The 22670-nt window shown below is 40.3% G+C and overlaps 1 protein-coding gene across 2 annotated transcripts in view; it reads left to right on the top strand.

Moving 5' to 3' along the window:
* The window catches only part of traf3ip1 (TNF receptor-associated factor 3 interacting protein 1), a 134985-nt gene extending 112808 nt beyond the window's left edge, over positions 1 to 22177 (top strand). For both annotated transcript variants that reach the window (XM_067987954.1, XM_067987953.1), the window contains 2 exons: positions 1638 to 1861; positions 17541 to 22177. In XM_067987954.1, the coding sequence (XP_067844055.1) occupies positions 1638 to 1861; positions 17541 to 17706 (390 nt within the window). In that variant the 3' untranslated portion in view covers positions 17707 to 22177. The remainder of the gene's footprint in view (positions 1 to 1637; positions 1862 to 17540) is intronic.
* Positions 22178 to 22670: the final 493 nt, after the last annotated feature.

Raw genomic sequence — 22670 nt, 5'->3', positions numbered from 1 at the left:
AATGGAGGGAAGGTCATCGATGAAGAGCTGAAGATGGCTTGGCCTAGGACACTGACCTGAGGAACTCTTGCAGCAATGTGCTATGGCTGAGATGATTAGCCTCCAACAACTGCAACAGTCTTCCTTTGTGTCAGGTATGACTCCAGTCACAGGAGAATGTTCCCTCTGATTCCCATTAACTTCAGTTTTACCAGGGCTCCTTGGTGCTACACTCGGTTGAATGCTGCCTCGATGTCAAGCAGGTGAGCAGGTTATTGGTGAGTAAATGCTGCTTGATAGCACTGTTGATGGCTCCTTCCATCACTTTGCTGATGGTTGAGGGTGGTAATTGGCCGGGTTGGATTCATCCTTTTTCTGTACAGGATAAACCTGGGCAATTTTCCACATTGCTCGGTAGATGCCAATGTTATATCTGCACAGGAACAGCTTGGCTAGAGAGGCAGCTAGTTCTGGAGCACAGGTCTTCAGCACTTCAGCCAGGATGTTGTCAGGGCCTGTAGCTGTTGCAGTATTCAGTGCACTCAGCCGTTTCTTGATTTTTACATGGGGTGAATTGAATTGGCTGAAGACTGTTATCTGTGATGGTGGGGACTTCAGGAGGAGGCCGATAAGCATCATCCACTCGGCACTTCTGGCTGAAGAATTGTCAAATATCTAGAAACATAGCACTTATATTCTAATTCACTATTAGAAATAAAAAAGGATTTACACACCTACAAATTTAAGGAAACATGTACAGTAAATTTCTAGTGCATGGTGTGAATCAGTAGTTCATGGGAAAATAAAATTTGAGTGACATCAGGATTAGTAACTTATGCTTACATGGAATTCGTGTGTTGTCAACCCATCTTACAAGTTGCTTTATCCCATTTTGTATTGTTCATGTTGTACATATACTGATGAATAGATGTATATCTATTAGTGGCACGTGCATTCTCCTATGATATTTTCTTGGAACCCAAGAAGGAAAGAAAGAACTTGCATTTCTATAGAGCCTTTCGTGATCTCAAGACATCACAAAGCGCTTTACAGTAGTCACTGTTGTAATGTAGGACTTGTATTGAGGGAAGTGTTGAATGTGAGGTCTTTTTTTTAAGTACAGTACTAGAAGTACCTGTAGTATTGTTGCTACTGCACATCATAACTAATTAACTTTATTAGGAAATAGTCAGACATTCTTCGAATAGCAGACTTGAGCTGCAAAATCTGTTCATTTTATTGTGGTTAAATTGTATCAATTGTAGCACAAATTTATTGAAATTGATTAATTGACTGATCAATTGTACATCTCCAGTAGTGTACGGTGTTCTATTTTATCCATTTAACTACTGAACTACAAAAAAGCTTCTGCTCATCAGAACAAGTCTGATGAAAGATCTACAGCTGAAGTGTTAACCTGTCTCTTTACAGATCCTGGGACACCTATTATGTATTTACAGCATTTCCTGTTTTTATTTTGTGTGTGATTGTAAGGTGTGATTAGTAAGCAGCTTTTTTTGGCATCCTCACGATTTATTGACCCCAATTTTAATATTCTGTTTTTAAAAAATTCAATCTGTTAATATTTCACACAGTTCGGAATGATGTAGAGGGCAGGTGTTACATTTATTTAATGATGCTGCAAAATTGTTTTTCAGGAGAAAACAATCATCTCTGAAACAGCAAAAAAGAAGGAGAGGGAACTTGTGGCCAAGGAGATAGAAAAACTACGAACGTCCATCCAGACCCTGTGTCGCAGTGCCTTGCCACTCGGAAAAATAATGGACTACATACAGGAAGACATGGATTCCATGCAGAATGAGTTATCAACGTGGCGCAGGGAAAACAAGAAGCATGCGGAATCTCTCCTAAGAGAACAAAGGTTAGGAGCTGTAAAATATCTGTGAAAATGTATGCAGAAACCTGGACATTTGGTGTTTAATGGCATGGAGTGGTGGGTAAGTGCTACTGTCAATCCTTCTAATTTTTCCTGAATGGAAGGGGAAGCATTCTTCAAGCCCAATCAGTTCTTTATTAAAATGCAGCAAATCTCAAGTGTGGAAGAGAATGCAATGCATAGTGCAATTGCAGAGCAAGCATCTGTTCTTTTCATAGAATCATAGAAAAGTTACAGCACGGAAGGAGGCCATTCAGCCCATTGAGTCCGTGCCGGCTCTATGCAAGAGCAATCCAGCTAGCCCCACTCCCCCGCCTATCCCCGTAGCCCTGCAATTTTTTTCCTTTCAAGTACTTATCCAGTTCCCTTTTAATTGAATCTGCCTCCACCACCTCCTCTGGCAGTGCATTCCAGATCCTAACCACTCGCTGTGTGAAAAGGTTTTTCCTCATGTCACCTTTGGTTCTTTTGCCAATCACCATAAATCTACGTCCTCCTATTCTTGACCCTTCCGCCAATGGGAACAGTTTCTATCTATTCTGTCTAGACCCTTCATGATTTTAAATACCTCTATCAAATCTCAATCTTCTCTGTTCCAAGGAGAACAACCCCAGCTTCTCCAGTCTATCCACGAAACTAAAGTCCCTCATCCCTGGAATCGTTCCAGTAAATCTTTTCTGCACTATCTCTAAAGCCTTTACATCTTTCTTAAAGTGCAGTGTCCAGAACTGGACACAATACTCCAGTTGTGGTTGAACCAGTGTTTTATAAAGGTTCATATGGCTTCCTTGCTTTTGTACTCAATGCCTCTATTTATAAAGGCCGGGATCTCGTATGCTTTTTTAACTGCTTTCTCAAGCTGCCCTGCCACCTTCAGCGATTTGTGCACATATACCTCCAGATCTCTCTGTTCCTGTACCCTTTTTAGAATTGCGCCCTCTAGTTTATATTGCCTCTTCTCATTCTTCCTACCGAAATGTATCACTTTTAAATTTCATCTGCCACGTGTCCACCCATTTCACCAGCCTGTCTGTATCCTCTTGATGTCTATCACTATCCTCCTCACCACATTTCCAAGTTTTGTGCCATCTGCAAATTTTGACCTTGTGCCCTGTACTCCCAAGTCCAAGTCATTAATATATATCAAGAAAAGCAGTGGCCCCAGCACTGACCCCTGGGGAACACCACTGTACACCTTCCTCCAGTCCGAAAAACAACCGTTCACCTCTACTCTCTGCTTCCTGTTACTTAGCCAATTTACTTAGCCAATTTTGTATCCATGCTGCTACTGCCCCCTTTATTCCATGAGCTTCAGTCTTGATGTCAAGCCTTTTATATGGCACTTCTATCAAACTTTTGTGAAAGAAAATATGCTCTTGTCATTTTAGTTTATACCTAACAGAAAAATCTGACTTAATACATTTGTGAAGGAATGAGGTAAACAAACAAAAAGTCCAGTCTGAAATTCTTGAATCTTAACTTGATTTGGGATTTGAGTATTTATTAGTGATGTGTAAAATATCTCGAAGTTGGCTAAATTTAGGATCATATTTATTAAGCCACCAGTCAGGGTTGGAAAGTTCCACTCACTGACTAGACAAGAGGTGAGTTTCTAGCTTCAGGTTAGGCTAAAAAAAATAATGCAACTTGCCAGATTGCAAGTAACACCAATGTGTCTTCCTCTGTTGTTTCTCTGCTTTCCTGCTACATTTGATGCTTGGTGGCTTTCAACAGCTTTTCCCTATTCCAGCTACTTTTGTTATTGAACACCAAACAGCAGAAGGTAATAACATTCACTAAATTGAAAAGTAGAAAGGAGGTGCAGCCCAAGCAGACAGCAATATTTTTCACCAGGGTTGACTACACTGGCGGTATTCTAAGTCTCTGTTTTCTTTTAGGTTTGCTGACTGTGCTGTGCACATTTTCATTCTGCCTTTCATAAACATCCTTTCATTCTCAACACTTGGAATTCTTTTTTGCCAGTGAGTGTGATCTGCTATAAACAATTCACTTGCAAGGAAATAGGAATTTGAATTGCAATGCAGCCCAATGATATGCTGCCATATGTGGCTAAGCAAAAAAGCCGTTTTTGCTTAGCTACATATTGACTGTCGAAGTTTCCATTATCAGCTTTGTTTTTATTGAAAGTAGCTGTTGCCTGAAGTTACTTGGCTGGTGCTAATTCATCTTTTAATCTTTGGTTTCTCGAGTGTCTGAATATTTGACTCTCTTAATCTATCATAAATGGTACGGATTCCACAATAATGTTCATTTAGTACCTTGTAACATCATATGTTGACAAGCCTATTTCTTCAGTTGTATATTTTATTTCCATTGGGCAGTGTAGTGGTACAGTACCACAATTAGGGCATATGGGTTTGAGACCGTGAACCCCACACAGCTGATTCCTGATGTCAGCCAGATCACTCTGAGGATTGCCCACTGGAGCCCAGCTACGTCTGCCTGGGGAAATACAATTTGAGAGAGAATAACCATTGGAGTATTCTTGTACATCTCTTAGCAGTTGATGCATAGTCTGGGAAAGGGAAATCAGGAGAACAGATTAACTTTTTTTTTAAAAAGCCATTTTTGCTTAGCCCACATATTTCAAAATTACCCATCTTAAAGGCCTGAATATTCCAGCAGTTCTACCAGTCTTCTGCACACAGTGTTTGAACAAGCATGTCAAATGCACTTTCCAGAGCAGGTAGCTCACCGACTAGTGTAAACACTGTTGTAATGTGGGGAAATGCAGCAGTCAATTTGCACACAGCAAGGTCGACAAACAGCAATGAAATAAATGACCAATTAAACTGTTTTAGTGGTGTTGGTTGAAGGATAAATGTTGACCAGGGTAAATAGTGGCATGGAATCTTTTACATCCACCTGAGAAGACAGACAGGACCTCTGCTTAATGTCTTATCTGAAAGACGGCACCTCTGACGGTGCAGCACTCTCTCAGTACTGCACTGAAGTGTCAGCCCAGATTATGTGCTCAATTCCCTTGAGTGTGGCTGGTACCCACGACCTCCTGACTCAGCGGCCACAGTGCTACTTCTGAGCCAAGGGCTGACACCACAGGACTTTAGGCACACTCAAGGCTTCGGCTGCAAAAAATCTGACTTGGCTTTCAATATCCCACTACGATCTGCCTGTCTATTCATACTTCCAGAAACCACTCGCTTCAACCACTGTCACCAGCTGGACAATATATAATGCCACCTGTTCTTTTTAAAAGAAAATCAGTTCCAATGTCTTTGCACAGTATTCTGGAACAAAATTAAATTAAATTTTCAGTAAACTGCAGAGTGATGATGGTTTCTTACTTATGAACAATTTGTGAACTTGGCCATCTTTAGTGGCATAGAAAGAAGAGTCTACCTTCAAACCAAGATGCATGTTTTATCAAAACATAAAGGGAAGACAAAAACAGACATCATTCCAAATCTGATAGTGATTTTTCTATTTTGTAAAATTATTTTGCACCCATCATTGCATATGATAAAACTGTCCTTTTTTTTCAAAAAAAAAGTGCTTCTGGATCAAATACTAGATCTATCAGGTACAATGTAAAGCTCCCTTCTGCCCCAGCAAAATGCCTTAATCACAACCCCAGATGAAAATCTCCTTCTGCACTGGCATGAGCCTGGATGGCAAAGCCTCGATTTTCTGATTGGAAAACTGAACAGTTTTGTTACACAAGAATTATGCCCACTTTTTTTGCCTGCACTGCCAGGGGGAAGCACTGCTTGTTTTTGGGCTGTTTTGTGTAAATGAGGCAAACATGATGCCATATGCCTTTTTGGCCATTTCTAACCTCATTTAGACTAGTCCCTCATCTTGTCTGTTACTTGGTAGTGGGAGAAGGCGAAAGAGAATTTAATGAGCTAGCATCGCCTTTGTTGGCTTCAATTTAAAATTAATCTCTGACTCATTTTGTGGGGGTGTGTTTTTTTTGTTGTTGCTAGCTACTTTGTTATCTGCCTTTGGGCCCTTTGCTGTGTGGCTGATATTTCTGTTTTCCCCCCCTCCATCACCATTTCACAAAGGGCACAATGGGTTTCCCAGGCTGATCAGGCAGTGCTGGAGGCGTACAGCACTTATCCACTGGTACCCCCACGTGATATTTAGGCAGAGGCACACATCCCTTCATTTGTCAGAGAAACAGTACCAATGTGGAGGCTTCACTTTGCCAAGGAAGCAGTCACTGCATTATGCAAAAGGTTGCAAGCAGACCTGCAGTCAGTGAGTTATACAAAAGATTGCAAGCAGACCACAAGCGCCACATTGCCAGTGGCTGTTGAGGTCACAACCACTGTTAAACTTTTATGCTGCAGGGTCATTTTAGGCTTCCACTGGGGGCATCAGTAACATTTGCCAATTTGACCTCCTTTCCCATGGGCAATTGGCAGCAGCATTACAGTACACTACTGTTTTAAAGAGACAGGATTCTTGAAAGGCATAGATTGTACCCACATTGCCCGTCCTTCCTTGCTCAACATCAACAGGAATTCCACTCTTGATCTGCAGCTTATTCGCAACCAGCAGTATCATATGCAAGTGAATGCCTTCTTCCTTGAAACTTGCCATGAGACCTCCATTTTGAGGCAATCCTCCATGCCATCACTATTTGAAAACAATTTTACAACACCAAGTTATAGTCCAACAATTTTATTTGAAATTCACAAGCTTTCGGAGGCTTCCTCCTTCCTCAGGTGAATGTTGTGGAAATGTTGTTTCCACAACATTCACCTGAGGAAGGAGGAAGCCTCCGAAAGCTTGTGAATTTCAAATAAAATTGTTGGACTATAACTTGGTGTTGTAAAATTGTTTACAATTGTCAACCCCAGTCCATCACCGGCATCTCCACATCATCACTATTTGATACATAGGAACCGGAGTAGGCCATTTAGCCCCTCAAGCCTGTTCCGCCATTCAGTGAGATCATGGCTGATCGGTGACCTAACTCCATATACCCACCTTAGCCCCATATCCCATAATACCTTTGGTTAACAAAAATCTATCAATCTCAGATTTAAAATTAACAATTGAGCTAGTATCAACTGCTGTTTGTGGAAGAGAGTTCCAAACTTCTACCACCTTTGCGTGTAGAAGTGTTTCCTAATTTCACTCCTGAATGTCCTGGCTCTAATTTTTAGGCTATGTCCCCTAGTCCTATGCTCCCCAACCAGCGGAAATAATTTCTCTCTATCTACTCTCAGTTCCCCATAATATCTTGAAAATTTCGATCAAATCACCCCTTAATCTTCTAAATTCCAGGGAATACAACCCTAGTTGCGTACACTCTCCTCGTAATTTAACCCTTGGAATCCAGGTATCATTCTAGTAAATCCAAAACCAATATATCCTTCCTAAGGTGCTGTGCCCAGAACTGAACACAATACTCCAGGTGTGGTCTAACCAGGGCTTTGTATAGCTGTAGCATAACTTCTACCTCCTTGTATTTTAGTCCTCTAGATATAAAGGTCAGCATTCCGTTAGCTTTTTTGATTATTTTCTGTACCTGTCCATGACATTTTAATGATCTATGTACATGGAACTTTAAGTCTTTTTGGATCCCACTGTTTTGAACTTTTCTCCATTTAGAAAGTACTCTGATCTATCCTTTTTAGGTCCAAAGTGGATGACTTCACACCTGCCTACACTGAAATCCATTTGCCACAGTTTTGCCCACTCACTTAATCTATTAATAGCTCTCTGTAATGTTATGCTTCCATCTACACTGCATACAGTGCTTCCTATCTTTGTGTCATTGGCAAACTTGGATATGTAGCTCTCTGTCCCGTCATCTAAGTCGTTAATAAATACAGTGAATAGTTGAGGCCTCAACAGAGATCCCTGTGGGACACCACTACAAACAATACCAGTCTCTGGTTAGCTCCTGGGAGATCAAGGCTATCCTTTGCAGCGATGACTCATTACATTGTGTGGTGTCCAAGGATATGAGCTGAGCACTGGTCTAATGAAGAACTGGAGTAGTTATTGAGCATACCACTGGCTCATTGGCTTCAGGTGCCTGGATCAATCTTAGGCATTCGGCAATATAGTCTGGCTAGGGTCTTGAATACTGTGGTCATGTGTTGTGTACTGCATAATTTGCCTTGCCAAGAGACTTCATCATGGAAGCTCCCATGTGCAGCAAAAGGAAGAGGTGCAGCAAATCCTGGGAAGAGAAACCATACAGGATGAAAATTTGCACACAGCAAAGTCCCACAAACAGCAATGTGATATTGACCAGATAATCTGTTTTAGTGTTGTTGGTTGAGGGATAAATATTGGCCAGGACACTGGGGAGAACTCTCTTCTTCAAAATAGTTGCATGGGATCTTTTACATCCACCTGAGGGCAGATGGGGCCTCCGCTAAACATCTCATCCGAAAGACGACACCTCCGACTGCAGCAATCCCTCAGTACTGGACTGTCGACCTAGATTTTGTGCTCAAGTCTCTGAAGTGGGACTTGAACCCAAAATCTTCTGACTCGGAGTGCTACCAACTGAGCCACAGCTGACAACTGAGCTGGAGAAGGTTACAGAGATAGGGAAGGATGAGGCCACAAAGTGATTGTAGATGAGAATTTTAAATTGGAGGTGTTGGGGGACTTGAAGCTATTGTAGGCCGGCGAGGGCTTCGATGTTAAGTGAGTGAAACGTGCTGGATAGGATATGGGCAGCAGAGTTTAGGGTGAATTGAAGTTTGAGGATGGAGGATAGAAGGCTGGCCAGGAGAACATTGGAATAGTCGCGTCTGGTGGTGACAAAGACATGGATGATGGTTTCAACAGCAGATGGGATGAGGCAGGAGTGGATGTGGATGATAGTACAGAAGTGGAAGTTGGCGATCTTTGTAATGCAGGGGAAATGGGGTCAGAAATTCAGCTCGGGGTCAAATAGGATGGTGAATTTGCAAAGATTCTAATTCAAATGGAGATGATAGCCATGAAGGGAAATGGAATTAGTGACAAGGGTGCATAGTTTGTGGCAGGGACCGGAGACTATGATTTTGGTCTTCCCAATGTTTAGCTGAAGGAAATTGCGGTTCGTCCAAGACTGGATGTCGAAAAAGCAGTCCAGCAATACATGGGCAGTGGAGGGATTGAGAGAGGTGATGGAGAGATAGAGTTTGGTTAGCTTCATTATTCACGTGGAAGCTATTATCCCATATCTGCGGATAATATCGCCTAGGGACCGCAAGTAGCAGTAACGATGTAGGGGTGGGAAGAGAAGCCATTGCTGGAGATTCTCTGGCTAAAATCGGAAAGTAAGAGTGGAACTAAGTGAGGGCAGTCCCACCGAACTGGACATCAGATGAAAAGCATTGGAGGAGGGTGGTTTGGTCAACTTTGTCAAAGGCTACAGAGAGGTCAATGAGGGATAATGTTCCATGGTCATAGCACAAAGGGCATAATTTGTGACTTTGATTCGGGCATTTTTGGTGCTGTGGGAGGGTCGGAAACCCAAATAAAGGGATTCAAACATGGAGTTGCGCATGGATTTGGGAGGGAACAACACGTTCAAGGACCTTGGAGAGAGAAGGGAGGTTGGAGATGAGGCAGTAGTTTGTAATGACCGAGGGGTCGATGGTTAGCTTTTTGAGGATGGGGTGATGATGGAGTTATGAAAGGGAGGGGTACACTACTTGAGGAAAGGGGAACATTTACAATACCAGCTAGCATGGGGACCTGGAAGAGAAGGTCAGCAGTTTAGTGGGAATGGGTTTGAGGGAGCCGGAGATGGATCTCATGGACAAGATGAGTTCAGAGAGAGCGTGAGGAAAGATAGATGAGCAGCTAGAGCAAGATGTGGGTTCAGTGCTAGGCCAGGGGAAGGGAGAGGGACACCAGAGACAGCTGAACGTATGGTCTCACTCTTATTGACAAAGTAGTCCATGAGTTGCTCATATTTGTTGGAATTGGAGGGCTGGTGGGGAGAGGGTTTAAGGAAACGGTTAGTGATGGAGAAAAGATGCTGGGGGTTATCTCTCACCTCCAGGGTGACCCTGAACTAATGGTTTTGGCAGAGGAGAGTGAGGAATAGAGCTTGATGTGATCGAATCAGATCTGGTGGTGGTTGGCTTAACCAGTTGTGGGCCAGATACGCTCAAGTCTGCATCCCTGCGATTATCTGATCATTATCTCATGCCTGTTTGTGGGACCTTGCTGTGTGCAAATTGGCTGCTGCATTTCTTGCAATAACTACACTTCAAAAGTACTTCATTGGTTGTAAAGCGCTTTGGGTCATCTTGCGGTCGTGAAAGGCGCTATATAAATGCAGTTCTTTTTTTTGTGAGTTATGTACAGAAAGCTTTGGAAAATTATGACTAATGCAACTGCAATTTCCTCACCTATTTCTTTCAATACCATGGGGTGGAAACCATCAGGTCCTGGAGATTTGTCTATATTACTATCTTCCGTCGGCGTAAGGGAGCGGATGAACAGATTAACAGCTGTAAAGGTATTAAGGCAAATGGAGGGCCAGAGGCTAGGCATTTGGGAGTTGGTAAGTGACTTGAGGGAAAGTTTGTTCCAGGAACGGAGGCAGAAGGGTTGGAAGTGGATAGAGGGATGTGGGTGGTGACGGACAGAAGGAACTAGTCGGAAATGGTCTTGCCTGTGATCGTGACAATGGGAGACCATAGAAGATGGCAAAGTCAAGGAGGTGGCAATCTTAAGAGGAATTCTTTGTAAGTGACAAATAGTCTTAGTATAATGCATTCTTGGAACATTCATACCTTCTTGAGGAATAGGAGAGGACATAAATCTGTAATGGGAGTTGTCGGCATCCTCCTGATAGCAGCAGTGAAGTGGCAGAATGTATTGATTCAGAGATTAGAGAGGCTTGCACCAAAAGCAGAGTTGTTTTAATGGGAGACTTTAATTTTCATACAGATTGGGAAGAGCAGAATAGCTCAAGTCAGAAAGGTAGTGAATTTCTTGAGTGCATTCAAGATAGTTTTTTGGAGCAATATGTTCTAGAACCAACAAGAGGGCAGGCCATACTAGATTTAGTAATGAGTAATGATCCGGACTTAGATAAATGTTTGCTTACTGTTAGATTATTAACTAACAGTGATCATAATATTAATTCAATGTTAGGTTTGAAAAGGAGAAACTTAACACAGTTACTAAGATTCTAGATTTTGGTAAGGCTAACTTTAACGGGATGAGACTGAGACTGATGCCAGCAAAATTGGTCAAAACTGTTATCAGGTAAAACTACAGATGAACAGTGTGAGGTGTTCAGAAACAAATTTTGCTTAATACAGAACCAGTATATAACCCTAAGGGGCAAGAATTCTACTTACCAAATAAAGCAGCCATGGTTGACAAGAGGTGAGAGATAACATAAAACTAAAGGAACGAGCATACAAAAGTGCAAAGAATAGTGTAGATTCAGGGGACTGGGAGAGATATAAAGAACAGCAAAGGAAGACAAAAAAGACAGTAAGTGTTGCAAAAAGGGAATATGAAAAGAAATTATCGAGGGATATCAAGATTAACACACAAAGTTTTTACAATTATATTAGGTCAAGGTCTAGGGTAATGTTGGCCCTTTAAAAACAGATGCAGGTAATATTGCAAATGAAAATAAGGAAATGGCAGACTTACTGAATAATTATTTTGAGTCTGTCTTCACAGTAGAGGAAGAGAATAATATACTTGACATTTCAGGGAAACTAATAATGAATCAAGGACTGGAACTCATCAAAGTTAGCGTAAGCAAGAAAACAGTATTAGAAAAAATAATGGCATTGAAGACCGAGAAATCCCCAGGACCTTATGGTTTCTACCCCAGGGTTTTAAAGGAAGTAGGTGAGCAAATTGCAGATGCTTTAGCCAAATCTTCCAAAGCGCTCTCGATTCAGGAATTGTCCCTTTTAGATTGGAAAATTGCAAATATAACTCCACTATTTAAGAAAAGTGAGAGCGAGAAACCAGGAAATTATAGACTTGTTAGTCTAACATCTGTTGTGGGGAAGTTATTGGAATCTATAATTAAGGACAGCGTGATTGAGCACTTAGAGAAATTTAAGCTGATTAGAGAGAGCCATCATGTATTGGTAAAAAGGGTAGGTCATGTCTAACGAACCTAATTGATTTTTTTGAGGAAGTAACTAAAGTAGTAGACAGGGGAACGTTTATGGGTATAGTTTATATGGACTTCAAGAAGACATTTGATAAGGTTCCACATAAGAGACTGTTAGCTAAAATTAAAGCTCATGGAATTGAAGGCCATTCAGGAGAGAAGTTAGGAAACACTTCTTCATGCAAAGGTTGTTAGAAGTGTGGAATTCTCTCACAAAAATCAGTTGATGCTAGCTCAATTAATAATTTTAAATCTGAGATTGATAGATTTTTGTTAGCCAAAGATATTTAGGGATATGGAGCCAAGGCAGGTGGATGGAGTTAGGATACAGATCAGCCATGATCTCATTGAATGGCAGAACAGGCTCGAGGAGCTTGAATGGCCTACTCCAGTTCCAATATTCCTATGTTCTCTCTCTGTGGCTTACCTGGTAATGTCACTAAACATTTTCTGGCACAGCCTGGCCTAGTCGGAGGCGTGGACTTGGTATGCCCAATCAGAAGCATTTATAACACTTGGAGATCACCCAAACTATTTTAATAGATCTAATTCAAAATCAGCAGGCATCATGTCAGACAGGCATGAATCACGTGCTTCCATACTTCTGTTCAAGATCATGCTCAATCTTAAAGCCTCAGGCTCGAGCTGTGGCGACCTCTTCGCATGTACACTTCCCACAAGGGTCTCTGGATAATGATTAGAAACAGGATTTTTTTTTTTCCTGGGCATACTGACGCTGGTTGTAGTACCTCCTGTAACTGACCCTGGCAGAGATTGATTGACTCACTCCAGACCAGAGATCAAACCTATCTGGTCTGTATGGCTCGGTACCACAAAAACATGCAGTGCATTTAACTGTAGAGTCATGATGGCTTACACTTTCCTTTTTAATTTAAGTTGTAATCCATATGGTCATAGCTGCTGCTGCAGAAATTTTAGTATTTTTAGAAAACATTAATGATTACTACATCAGCATTCACAGATGAGTGTAATAACTTTCTGAAGCTTCCACAGGGCAGAACGACATCAAGTGATGATGATGCACAGGCAAGTATGATGCTGTGAGTTATGAAGTATTTGGGTAGTTAACAACAAGTTTCAGTACACCAAGCTCTCATTATAAGGATGGTAAGCCAATGCCTTCAAAGCTTTTGTCTTGCATTCTCTACTAGGTTCTGGGATACTCAGTATAGACTGCACATGATTAAGTGGAAAATATGTTGGTTCCACTGACCAATTATAAGAGTGGAGTGTAATTACAGAAATCCAGATTTAAAGTTATGATGTTGGAGAAATGGATGTAACAGGGTCAAACATCATTTGACAAAACAGTTTCTTCTTCATTTGTTTACTCTCTACATATAAATAGAAATTGCCAATATGCCACATAAGGAAATTACTAGAAACAGTGTGCCTTTCTGTTAAAAAAAAAATCAGTGGCGACCAGTGATTTTTCCCTTATTCTGCTGTATCATAGTCTTGATCTGAAGTAACCTGTCAGTTCTTTTCCTCCCATCTTTTGGCAGAAGGTGAGATCTGTTGTCTCCCATACTAGGAAAAGTTCTTTCACCATTTTATTGGTTTTATTTTGTAACATGATGGTTTCAAATATTTTTAAAAGCCTTAGGGTATAAGGAAAAAGTTTTTAATTTTAATATTTTTGCATTTTTTTTTAGTAGAGTTTGAAAACTAGTTTGTGTAACATTTGACTGCATATTGGATCATAGTCTAATCAGGCTCTCTTCAACCAATTTGGTTCGGGTCATTTGCAGCCATATGGCTGTTTCAGTGCTAGCACTTGTCTTCAATTAATATTGAGTGCCATGGTTCTTTCACAATCATGCCTCTCATTATCTTCCATGTCTTTTCTGTGTGAAACCTATTTTGAACACAGGTCAATGTGATCAGCTGTGGGATGGATTTGGGCCAAGAATATGCAAGCATAATTCACCCCAACAGAAGGCAGATTTGAGAATCAAGCATAGTGAAGCTCCTCAACCTAAAGGTCAAACAGTAAATTGAGTCACCATCGGAACAGTGACAAAATCAACCCTTTAAAGATAGTTGAGCCACATTCTGTATCAGCTTGTACTGTCAGAAAGAAAGCATGAGGAGGCATCCTGTCCCATACGATCTCCCCCAGCATTGATCACAAATTGGTCGAACCGTTTCATTTGGTCATCGCTTGATGTCCGCACCAGCTGAATGACCATATGATTCCGGTCACAAACAGGCAACCAAGTTTCTGTTTTAAGTGTAGCCTTTGGCACTGCTTGAAATGGGCTGCACAGTTCTTGAAATTTTATGCTGAGCAACCACTGCATGGGACACCGAAGGAAATAGAAAATACATTTCCTTTTCTTGGCAAGGTTTCTTTCAAAGGCATATTCAGTATAGTTGCCTGGAGGAGTCTACATGCTTTCATCATAAAGAAGATCTTGACTTGACAACTCAGAATACTGTGCTTTGACACTGCTGTAATCCAAACTGGGCTGAAGAAACCAGCCCTCAGAGTCAGTTCTGTACTGCTTTGGTATACTTTCATTAATACAAATAATGAATGAATGAAAGGAAAAATGTTGGTTACTTACCTTGAGTAGAATCCTCCTCGTTCTTTGAGAACATTCATTCTCCACCACAAGGCTCCCTCCAAGCCTACCCCTCGTTCTTTTCTGACTTTGCATGCTTTGGAGCAGTTTTACTGTGACTTTTCTTTTAAAAACAATTTATTGTTAGTGTTGTTTTAATGCTCTCTCCCTTAGGTCTTAGTGCAGCCTTCTCCAGAAAGCAGATCAATGCTGTGTTAGAATGGAGGGGGAGATCCCCACTGCACAGGGCATGAGTTTTCATAAAAGGGCAGAGCTCTGGTAATTTTCCTCCATGGGAGGACAGAAGTTCCCACGGTACATGGAGGTTGAATTTCTTTTGAAGGGGAATACTCTACGTATAGTTGCATAATGTTTCTTGCAGCTTAGAACAAAAAGACTTGCTGTGACTTCAACATTGAACTGAATACTGTCAAAAGTTGGTTGGTATACAACTAGAAAGTAGAAAAAAAGGCCCCCTAGTGGTGCTATGCGGCTTTTAACTGAACAATATCCTTTCTGTTGACTTCGAGGCTATTTCAAAACAAATTCATTTTGTTTATTGTACTAATTCACCCTCTTTATACAGTTTAGTCCATATTTTAATTTGAATGTTGCTTACAAAGAATGATTTATTTTTCTATTTATTTTTCTATTTCATTGAAATGAAAATCATCAGTCAATGTGGATGACATCCAGGAACTGACCAAGAGAAATAGCTGAACTCAGTTTAACACGTACTCAGGAATAATAGAAAAATGCCCTAATCCCATTGTTACAAATGCAACAATACCTGTATCCTTTATGTCACTGAACTTGCATCTGCTCCATTAGATGAAAGATCACAGGAATCTTCTCCTCTTCACCCTCCCCCCCCCCCCCCACCACATCCATAAAGTTCTGTATTTGTGATTACTGGGGAGGGAGGGGAAACCAGCTCTGACTTATGTCAGAGATCAATAACATATTTGCTTACTTAGCCTTTAAAAATGGTAACTGTTTTAAAATACAAAAACTTTAATAGATTGTTAACAACAGAATCATAGTGGTTCTATTCTAACATACTTTTCCTTTTCAGTTAGATTGCTAATGGAATCCAAACTTTTATACTTCTAATTTACACTTGTTACTCATAGTATAAATTGGCGCCAATTGTGGCCCACTTCCCTCATAGATCACAAAGTTTGAAGCTGTACTCCCTTGTTTATTCCCTTGTCCTGCTGTCATGATTAAGTTTGAAGTTGTTTTCAGGATCTACCTTTTCTATACAGTTTGCGATCTCTTACATACTCTATAAGGTTACCTCCCAGTCACTGTCTGCCTAAAAAGTACATTTCTCCATTCTCTATTCATAACTCAGTCTTCTGACACTAGGGGGGAGTTTTAACCCCCAAGAACAGATGGGTTGGGGTGAGTGGGAGGTAAAATGTTTTAGTTTTTCAAACCGGCCCACTTTCGGTTTTAACGGAGGTGGTGTTGCAGGGTGGGCGATCAACCTACTCTCAGAAGGCAGGTAGGTCAGTAAAATGTTTAAAGGAGGCTGCGGGCCTTTATTTTAGCTAAATTTTAATTTTTGTCCCATGGAGGCTGGGATTCCTGGGCCACGGGATTCCTGGCAGGTAAAAGGAGGCGAAATGGGCTGGATCCATGAGGGAAGTGCTTTTATTGCACTGCTTGTGGGCCAGGAGGAGCTTTCCCACCGCCAATCAAGCTTATCTTTTAATTACCCCGCAATTGACCAAGCCCATCCCCCGCCCCCCCCCCCCAACGATGTCCGACTTATCTCTCCCCGCCACCCACGATGTCCCACTCATCTACCCCGCCGCTTGACGTCCGACTTTCCCCCCCACCGCGTGACGTCCGACTTCCCCCACCTCCCCTTGCAATTGCCGCACCCCCGCTCCATCTAAACCCCGAAGACCCTGATTGCTCTCCAGATGCTTTCCCGCCCAACAGGCTCCCGGCCTATCAATCTGGCTGGCTGTCGGGCGCAACATCTATTGAAAAAATTTTAGAGACATCCTACCGTCAAAATCCCGTCTGAAAATCCTCTCCCCTGCTCTCTTCCTGGGTATGAGTAAATATCTGGGCCTAGGGATCATTAAAATGACTTCTCTAAACTGCCTTCAGAGTTTTGGTCTCGGTGACCAGGACTACACGTGGTGATGAGACGTGGTGCCCAAGGTATGGTCTGACTGGAGTACTACAGTTTGAACATTGCTGCCTCTGACTTGCACACCTTTGACCCTTAGCAGTCTTGCTGCTCATATGTATCTGTGTCTGTGACCCATATAGGAACAGTGGTAAACCATTTGGCCCATTGAGCTGCAATGTTTTGTTAAGTATGGTGGCTTTTTATCTTTTTAATCCCAATTTCCTTCCATTTCTCCATATTCGTTAATGCCATTGCTTCCCAAATAAGCACCCAAACTGACTTTGCACTTGTGATGCTGTGGAGCATGCATTCCACATTTTCACAACATTAATGGGTGCTTACAGATCAGGGATTCAATACTGCCCCCTCTCTTTTTCTCTAACTTTCCATTCAGGGAACAAGAGACACCATCAGGCAGAGGATATCCTCATAAGTGAAAGGGCCACTCAGCAGCTCTCTGCTCTGGCATGATGGACACTGGGAGCTTATGTTTGCTTCAGTAGCACATACAATCAGTCCACTCTTGATAATTCAAAGTTATTGCACTAAAAAAATGAATTATCTAATAATTTAAATTAAGCAACATAAATAATGCAGCAATTTGGGAACTTATTGCTAAAAACTGTTGAATTGTCAGGTAACTTGAATTAAGAGAAGTAGACTATATATGAGAATTGGTAATCTGGAGCTCACAGTAAAACTGCTACATATACTTTATTCATAACCTTAACTGTGAAAAGCTAACTGTTTTTCAGTTTTTATGGTAGTAATAACCACATTACAAACTTGAATCCCTTGATTTATTTTTTGTCCTTGCAGCGTTACAGACACTGCTGTGGAGCCATTAAAGACAGAACTCATTGAACTGGAGCAACTGATCAAGGACCAGCAGGATAAGAATTGTGCTGTCAAGGCAAACATACTGAAAAATGAAGAGAAGATCCAGAAGATGATTTCAAGTATTAACTTCTCCTCAAGAACGTGATGGAGGAGGGGCTGTTGCACAGTTGGCACAGAAATCATTCATGCAGTTCAGCTAATAGGGTGAAGAAATGATGGGGAGGAGGGACCTTGTAGGAAAGCAGTTTGACCAATTACGTGTACATGGGTAAAAATGCATTTCTTTGCATTCCTATCTCTCAATCAGTTGCATTCCATTAGAGAGCTTATTATCTTGCACAGTTTAAAGAAAATGAATGAGTACATAAAATAAAAACACTGTTTATAAAAGCTTGCATCTCTGAAAGCAGGATTTGTACTGTTTTCTTCTTTGCTTAACTTCTTTGGGCTGAAATTTCTGCTGACAATTTTAGCAAAATAGTCAATGTGAATACAAAATAAGATGATAAAATTATTGATGGGAGGAATTTCACCCCCTTTGTGCTTTGACTGATTGTTATTCTTGATGATCCTACAAATTTCTGAATGTTTTCAACTAGCTGCAGTGATCTCTGCAGCAAAAGAAGCACCACATCACTCATCACCAAGGCATAAGAGCAATCCAACAGCCTGGTCATTGCCCATGGCACTAGACACCACACCTGTGCTGATAGGCTAGGCCACCTGAAAGTATATTATTTTATTTTTTTTCATATATGGATATGAAAGTCTTTTTAAAGAAAGTAATTGGGTATCAGTGATCCTTTGCTGTGTCATACGTTGTACTGTAACATAAGGCAGTGAATGTTCCTGTAATTTACAGGTTAAGCTTTGGTAATACATCAGTGACTGTCACAGATTCAATATATCTTCAAGTCCTAACATAAAATCAATATAATTGTACCAATAATGGAAATGCAGCACTGTTAATGCCTTGCGTCTGTAAAACAATAGATGATAATACTTGGTGAATTGAAGCTAATAATTCGATCTTCGTGCTCAGATTCAGGTTGACAGAGCTTTGTTGTTGTGATTTACAATGTCACATCACCATTTCAATTAGATCACCGGGCAGTACCTATTATCCTCTATTAAGACACTAAACACAATTAGCTATAGAGCCATAATGGATTACTAAATAAGCATCTATTATTGCCTGCTAAATATCACAAGCATAGGCAAACACTCTCTGCTCTTAGCCACGGACTGATGAGAACATAGAATTCATGTTTCTGTGATGCACTTGTTAAATTCAGGAATGCTGAATGAAAATAGTTCTATTGCACTGGCGTTGACACGTACACAGCTTCATTAAATAGTAAAACAGATTGCTGCCCACTTACACCACAAAGCACAGGCCTACTTGAATGCTCACTGGATGAAACCATTGTCCATCATTAACTATACCAAAGAACATAATGAAATACTAAGTGCTGTTTGGGAGCTATAATTAGTGAAATATTACCACTTGGTTTACAGAGCCTTGAGTGTGCACTGATGTCAGGAGACACAATGTATTCGTAGCCACTTCTTTAACTTTAAAAGCAATATCTGACCACTGGAGCCCTCAGCTGCAGTCAATTTGTGTAATAGGTATGAGGTTGTTGAGGAGTGAGGATTATGATGAAGCTAAAGGCTAAATCAGGTACTGAAATGGTACACTTCTAAATGAAAATCCACAAGTTTATTTTACTTTTGAATGAGAACATAACTAAAAATGCTGTTTCAATAATAACCACATGAATCCTTTACATTCCACACCACCTCCTGCCACTTGTCATGAAAACCTGCACAGTGGCTACATGTCTTCCTTTTCCCTGCTAACGAAGGGTTATTTTGGATGGGATACGAGTTTTAGGGAATCAAATGGGTGTAGCGCCTGGGATTTGACTTTTTCTTTTTATTAAATTTATTGTTGATGAACTAGTTTTCCAATTTAAAAAAAATTATCTTTAGTACGCACACATGTAACCACCCTACTATTTGTTTTCAAGTGCTTTCTGTTATCTAACCTGTTAAATGCCCATAACCCATTAAATCCTACGCTGCCCAGCATTTCACAAGCTACTGCATCATAGATTGTAACATTGAGGTTTAATGAACTTTATTAGTCAACTCCTGAGAGCCTTTGGAAAGGATAATCATTTGTACATTATGGTTTTGATTCTTGTTTTCTTTTATGATCAACATATACCCCATTGCAAATTAACTAATACTTTAGTAGAGATAATATTTTACAATTGGATACTCTTGACTCATGGTCCAATGTTATCATCAAGGTTACCAGCACCCCCTGAAATAGAATTGCATCGTTACAAGCTGGTTTCATCCAGGGCAAAGCAGCAATTTTGTACATGCAAAAAGAAGGCTAATTTCTACATTATTAGGCTGACTGAATCTATAACATGGTTGAGCGGCATAAAAATGTTGCAGAAGGTTGTCTTTGCCCTCACACATTCCAAGCCAACGGCAAGAGTACAACTTTGAAAATCAAAACAAAATCAATAAATTTTTTTAAAAGTAGCGCTGTGACCTGACCCTTGCATTTTAATGCAAAAAGATGCTTCCACCCTGGAAAGATGAGCACTTTCAATAAGGCTGACTTGCTTTGAGTTTGTGTGCATTCCTTGTGACAGTGGCACACTTTTTACAATTCACCTTTAGTTTAATTGACCAAACTTCTGGGTTTACCATTGCCCTGGAACAACATTTGTGCCATCTGAGAACTAATAAAATAATCTTTCCAGCAATTTTGGCCTCATTTGTACAGGCAAACCTCAGGTCAAATGTGGAGCATTCATTTCAATCATGAAGTGGCTTGAGATCCAGTAGTATTAAAACGTCCATTTATCTTTGCATCTTTAAAATTACTTTACTTCACAGGTTTTTAAAAATTGTTGATAATACGAAGGAACTAAACCCCTTTTCAGACTCCAGTTTTTTAAATATATATATTCTGAGATTATGCCATTTGTCCTGTGCATCGCAAAGTCTATTGTACGTGGCATGTTCATTTTTGTGTAAACGTACTTAAAGTATTTGTGTAGCACTTGTTATGTTAGGTTGTATTTCTTGTATTTTTATTTCTTTTCTCATTGGAGTAAAATTGCAGTTTAAAATGAGCTGTACAATATTTTAACCACAATTATTTGCCAAGAATTTTTATTTTGGATTAATATTTATCTATATTATCCCACTGAATGGCTCATTATGCTGTGATGTACTTTTTTTCTGCTTTCCCTGTACCTTTTAAGATTATCCAAAATTGCAGCAACAGCTTACTTTCATGACCTGATTTAAAGCTGCAGTAGCTCCTTTAACAGGCTTCTTTTGAATGATCTTCCTTAAATTTGATCAGGAAATTTAAGCTGCAAGCTCCTCTGATGACCGGTCCTAGTGGGTAAAGATGTTGGCCATTAAGCCACAGAAGGGCCTAAGTGAACTACAGGTTTGAGCTAAATTAGCTGATCTCAGCTTGGGCACGCAATTGGTCTCAGTTCCCCTGGCTAGGGAGGAAGAAAATCAGCCTGGATTCCCAGTCTTGATTGCCATCTAGTGACTCTTGCTGGAAGGTGTGAATGTGTAGGTGTAGGCTAAGAAAAGGATTATTCTGACGCTCCTTGTTTAAACGCATACATGAGAAATGACAACTTGGGCAGGTGCTTGCATCCTCAGGAGAGGGGAGAAACCAAATTAAACTTCAAAAATGATTAGTCTAATTATCTCTTTTTAAACTAGATCAAGATGTAAGTTTGAAAAATTGTTCTAATTATTTAGGGTCAATGATGATAAAGAACATTGGAGGAAACATTAAAAACATCAGCATTTCCATTGCTTTAATCTGGAGTTCTTATGTTTTGTGAAAATAGCACATTTTAAATAGTTTTTGTTTAGTCTTCAGTATCAGCAGTTTTCAGGTTAAAATAACAATTTTAGATTTCAAAATTGAGCCATTCCTCTGCCATCTCCCTCCCCTCAAAAAATTAGCTATGACCCCATTAGTGATTCCTACAACACAGTTGGATACTCTTGTTCATCACTGAACAACTGTACTTAGTTCCAAATTGGTACAGTATCACAAATTAGTACAAATCTGCCATTTCACAAAATTGTTCTATTCACATGGAAACTACAACTGGCATGTCTCTAGAGGTGAATTAATGATAGTGGCAATCTGTTTATTACCTCACAAGACTTGTACTAGAATGATTGTCGGTTTTCAATACATTTAAGGTGAATAGAAGACAAACCCAACTTGAGCTAAGACTTGGGAATTAAACAGATCAACAGAAAGGGGCACTGCAGCTCTAAAGGAGTAGAGGAAGCTTTGGTACACTTTGCAGCCAATATTCTCCACTAGATTGCTGGTGATCGCTAGTTTGCAGTAATGTGAGCTTAGATCATTCATTGGCATGATAGTTTTGTTCGAAATGAAATGAAATGCTTTACACAGCTTCAGGCGTTTAATACATTGTTAACTGTCACTATTGTATATTTTTGTAAATGTTGGACACTGTAACATAGTTAAAAAAATAATTTTTGTAGTGGAGTGAAATAAAATGTGCGGCTTTACCGAATGCCCTGTTTGTATTAGCTGTTAAGCTAATCACTCCTTACACAAAGGCTCATCAAAGGGATATGGATCACTTGTAGGAAAAAAGTGCTGTCAGAATTCTCTTTGTTCTCTCTCTGACCTATGAAGAGTGGAAGTGTTAGTGCTGCATCTCATATATTCAGTGATTTGATCAGGTATAAAATGAATGGATATTTTAAATACTATTCATTTTATGCATCACATATTGTAATGTAATGCAACTTGACAATCAAAACTACTTATTCATTTAGCAGACGTTTCATTCCAGATCCACAAGTATTTCCTATACTGTGCCTTGGCAGACCACCCTCTAAGTATAATGTTCAGCTATTTTTCTCCTGTTGACATTCGCTGTGGCAGAGAAGTAATTACTGCAGGAAGCCCATCACCTATACTGATAGTCACACGGTATCTGCTGCTAAATCATAACTTTGGGGCCTGACTTCTGCCAGCGTTATCTACAAAGGACAATGTAA

Source organism: Heptranchias perlo, chromosome 7, assembly GCF_035084215.1.
Source record: "Heptranchias perlo isolate sHepPer1 chromosome 7, sHepPer1.hap1, whole genome shotgun sequence".
NCBI classification, from domain to species: domain Eukaryota; kingdom Metazoa; phylum Chordata; class Chondrichthyes; order Hexanchiformes; family Hexanchidae; genus Heptranchias; species Heptranchias perlo.
This window is presented reverse-complemented; position numbering and strand designations above follow the sequence as displayed.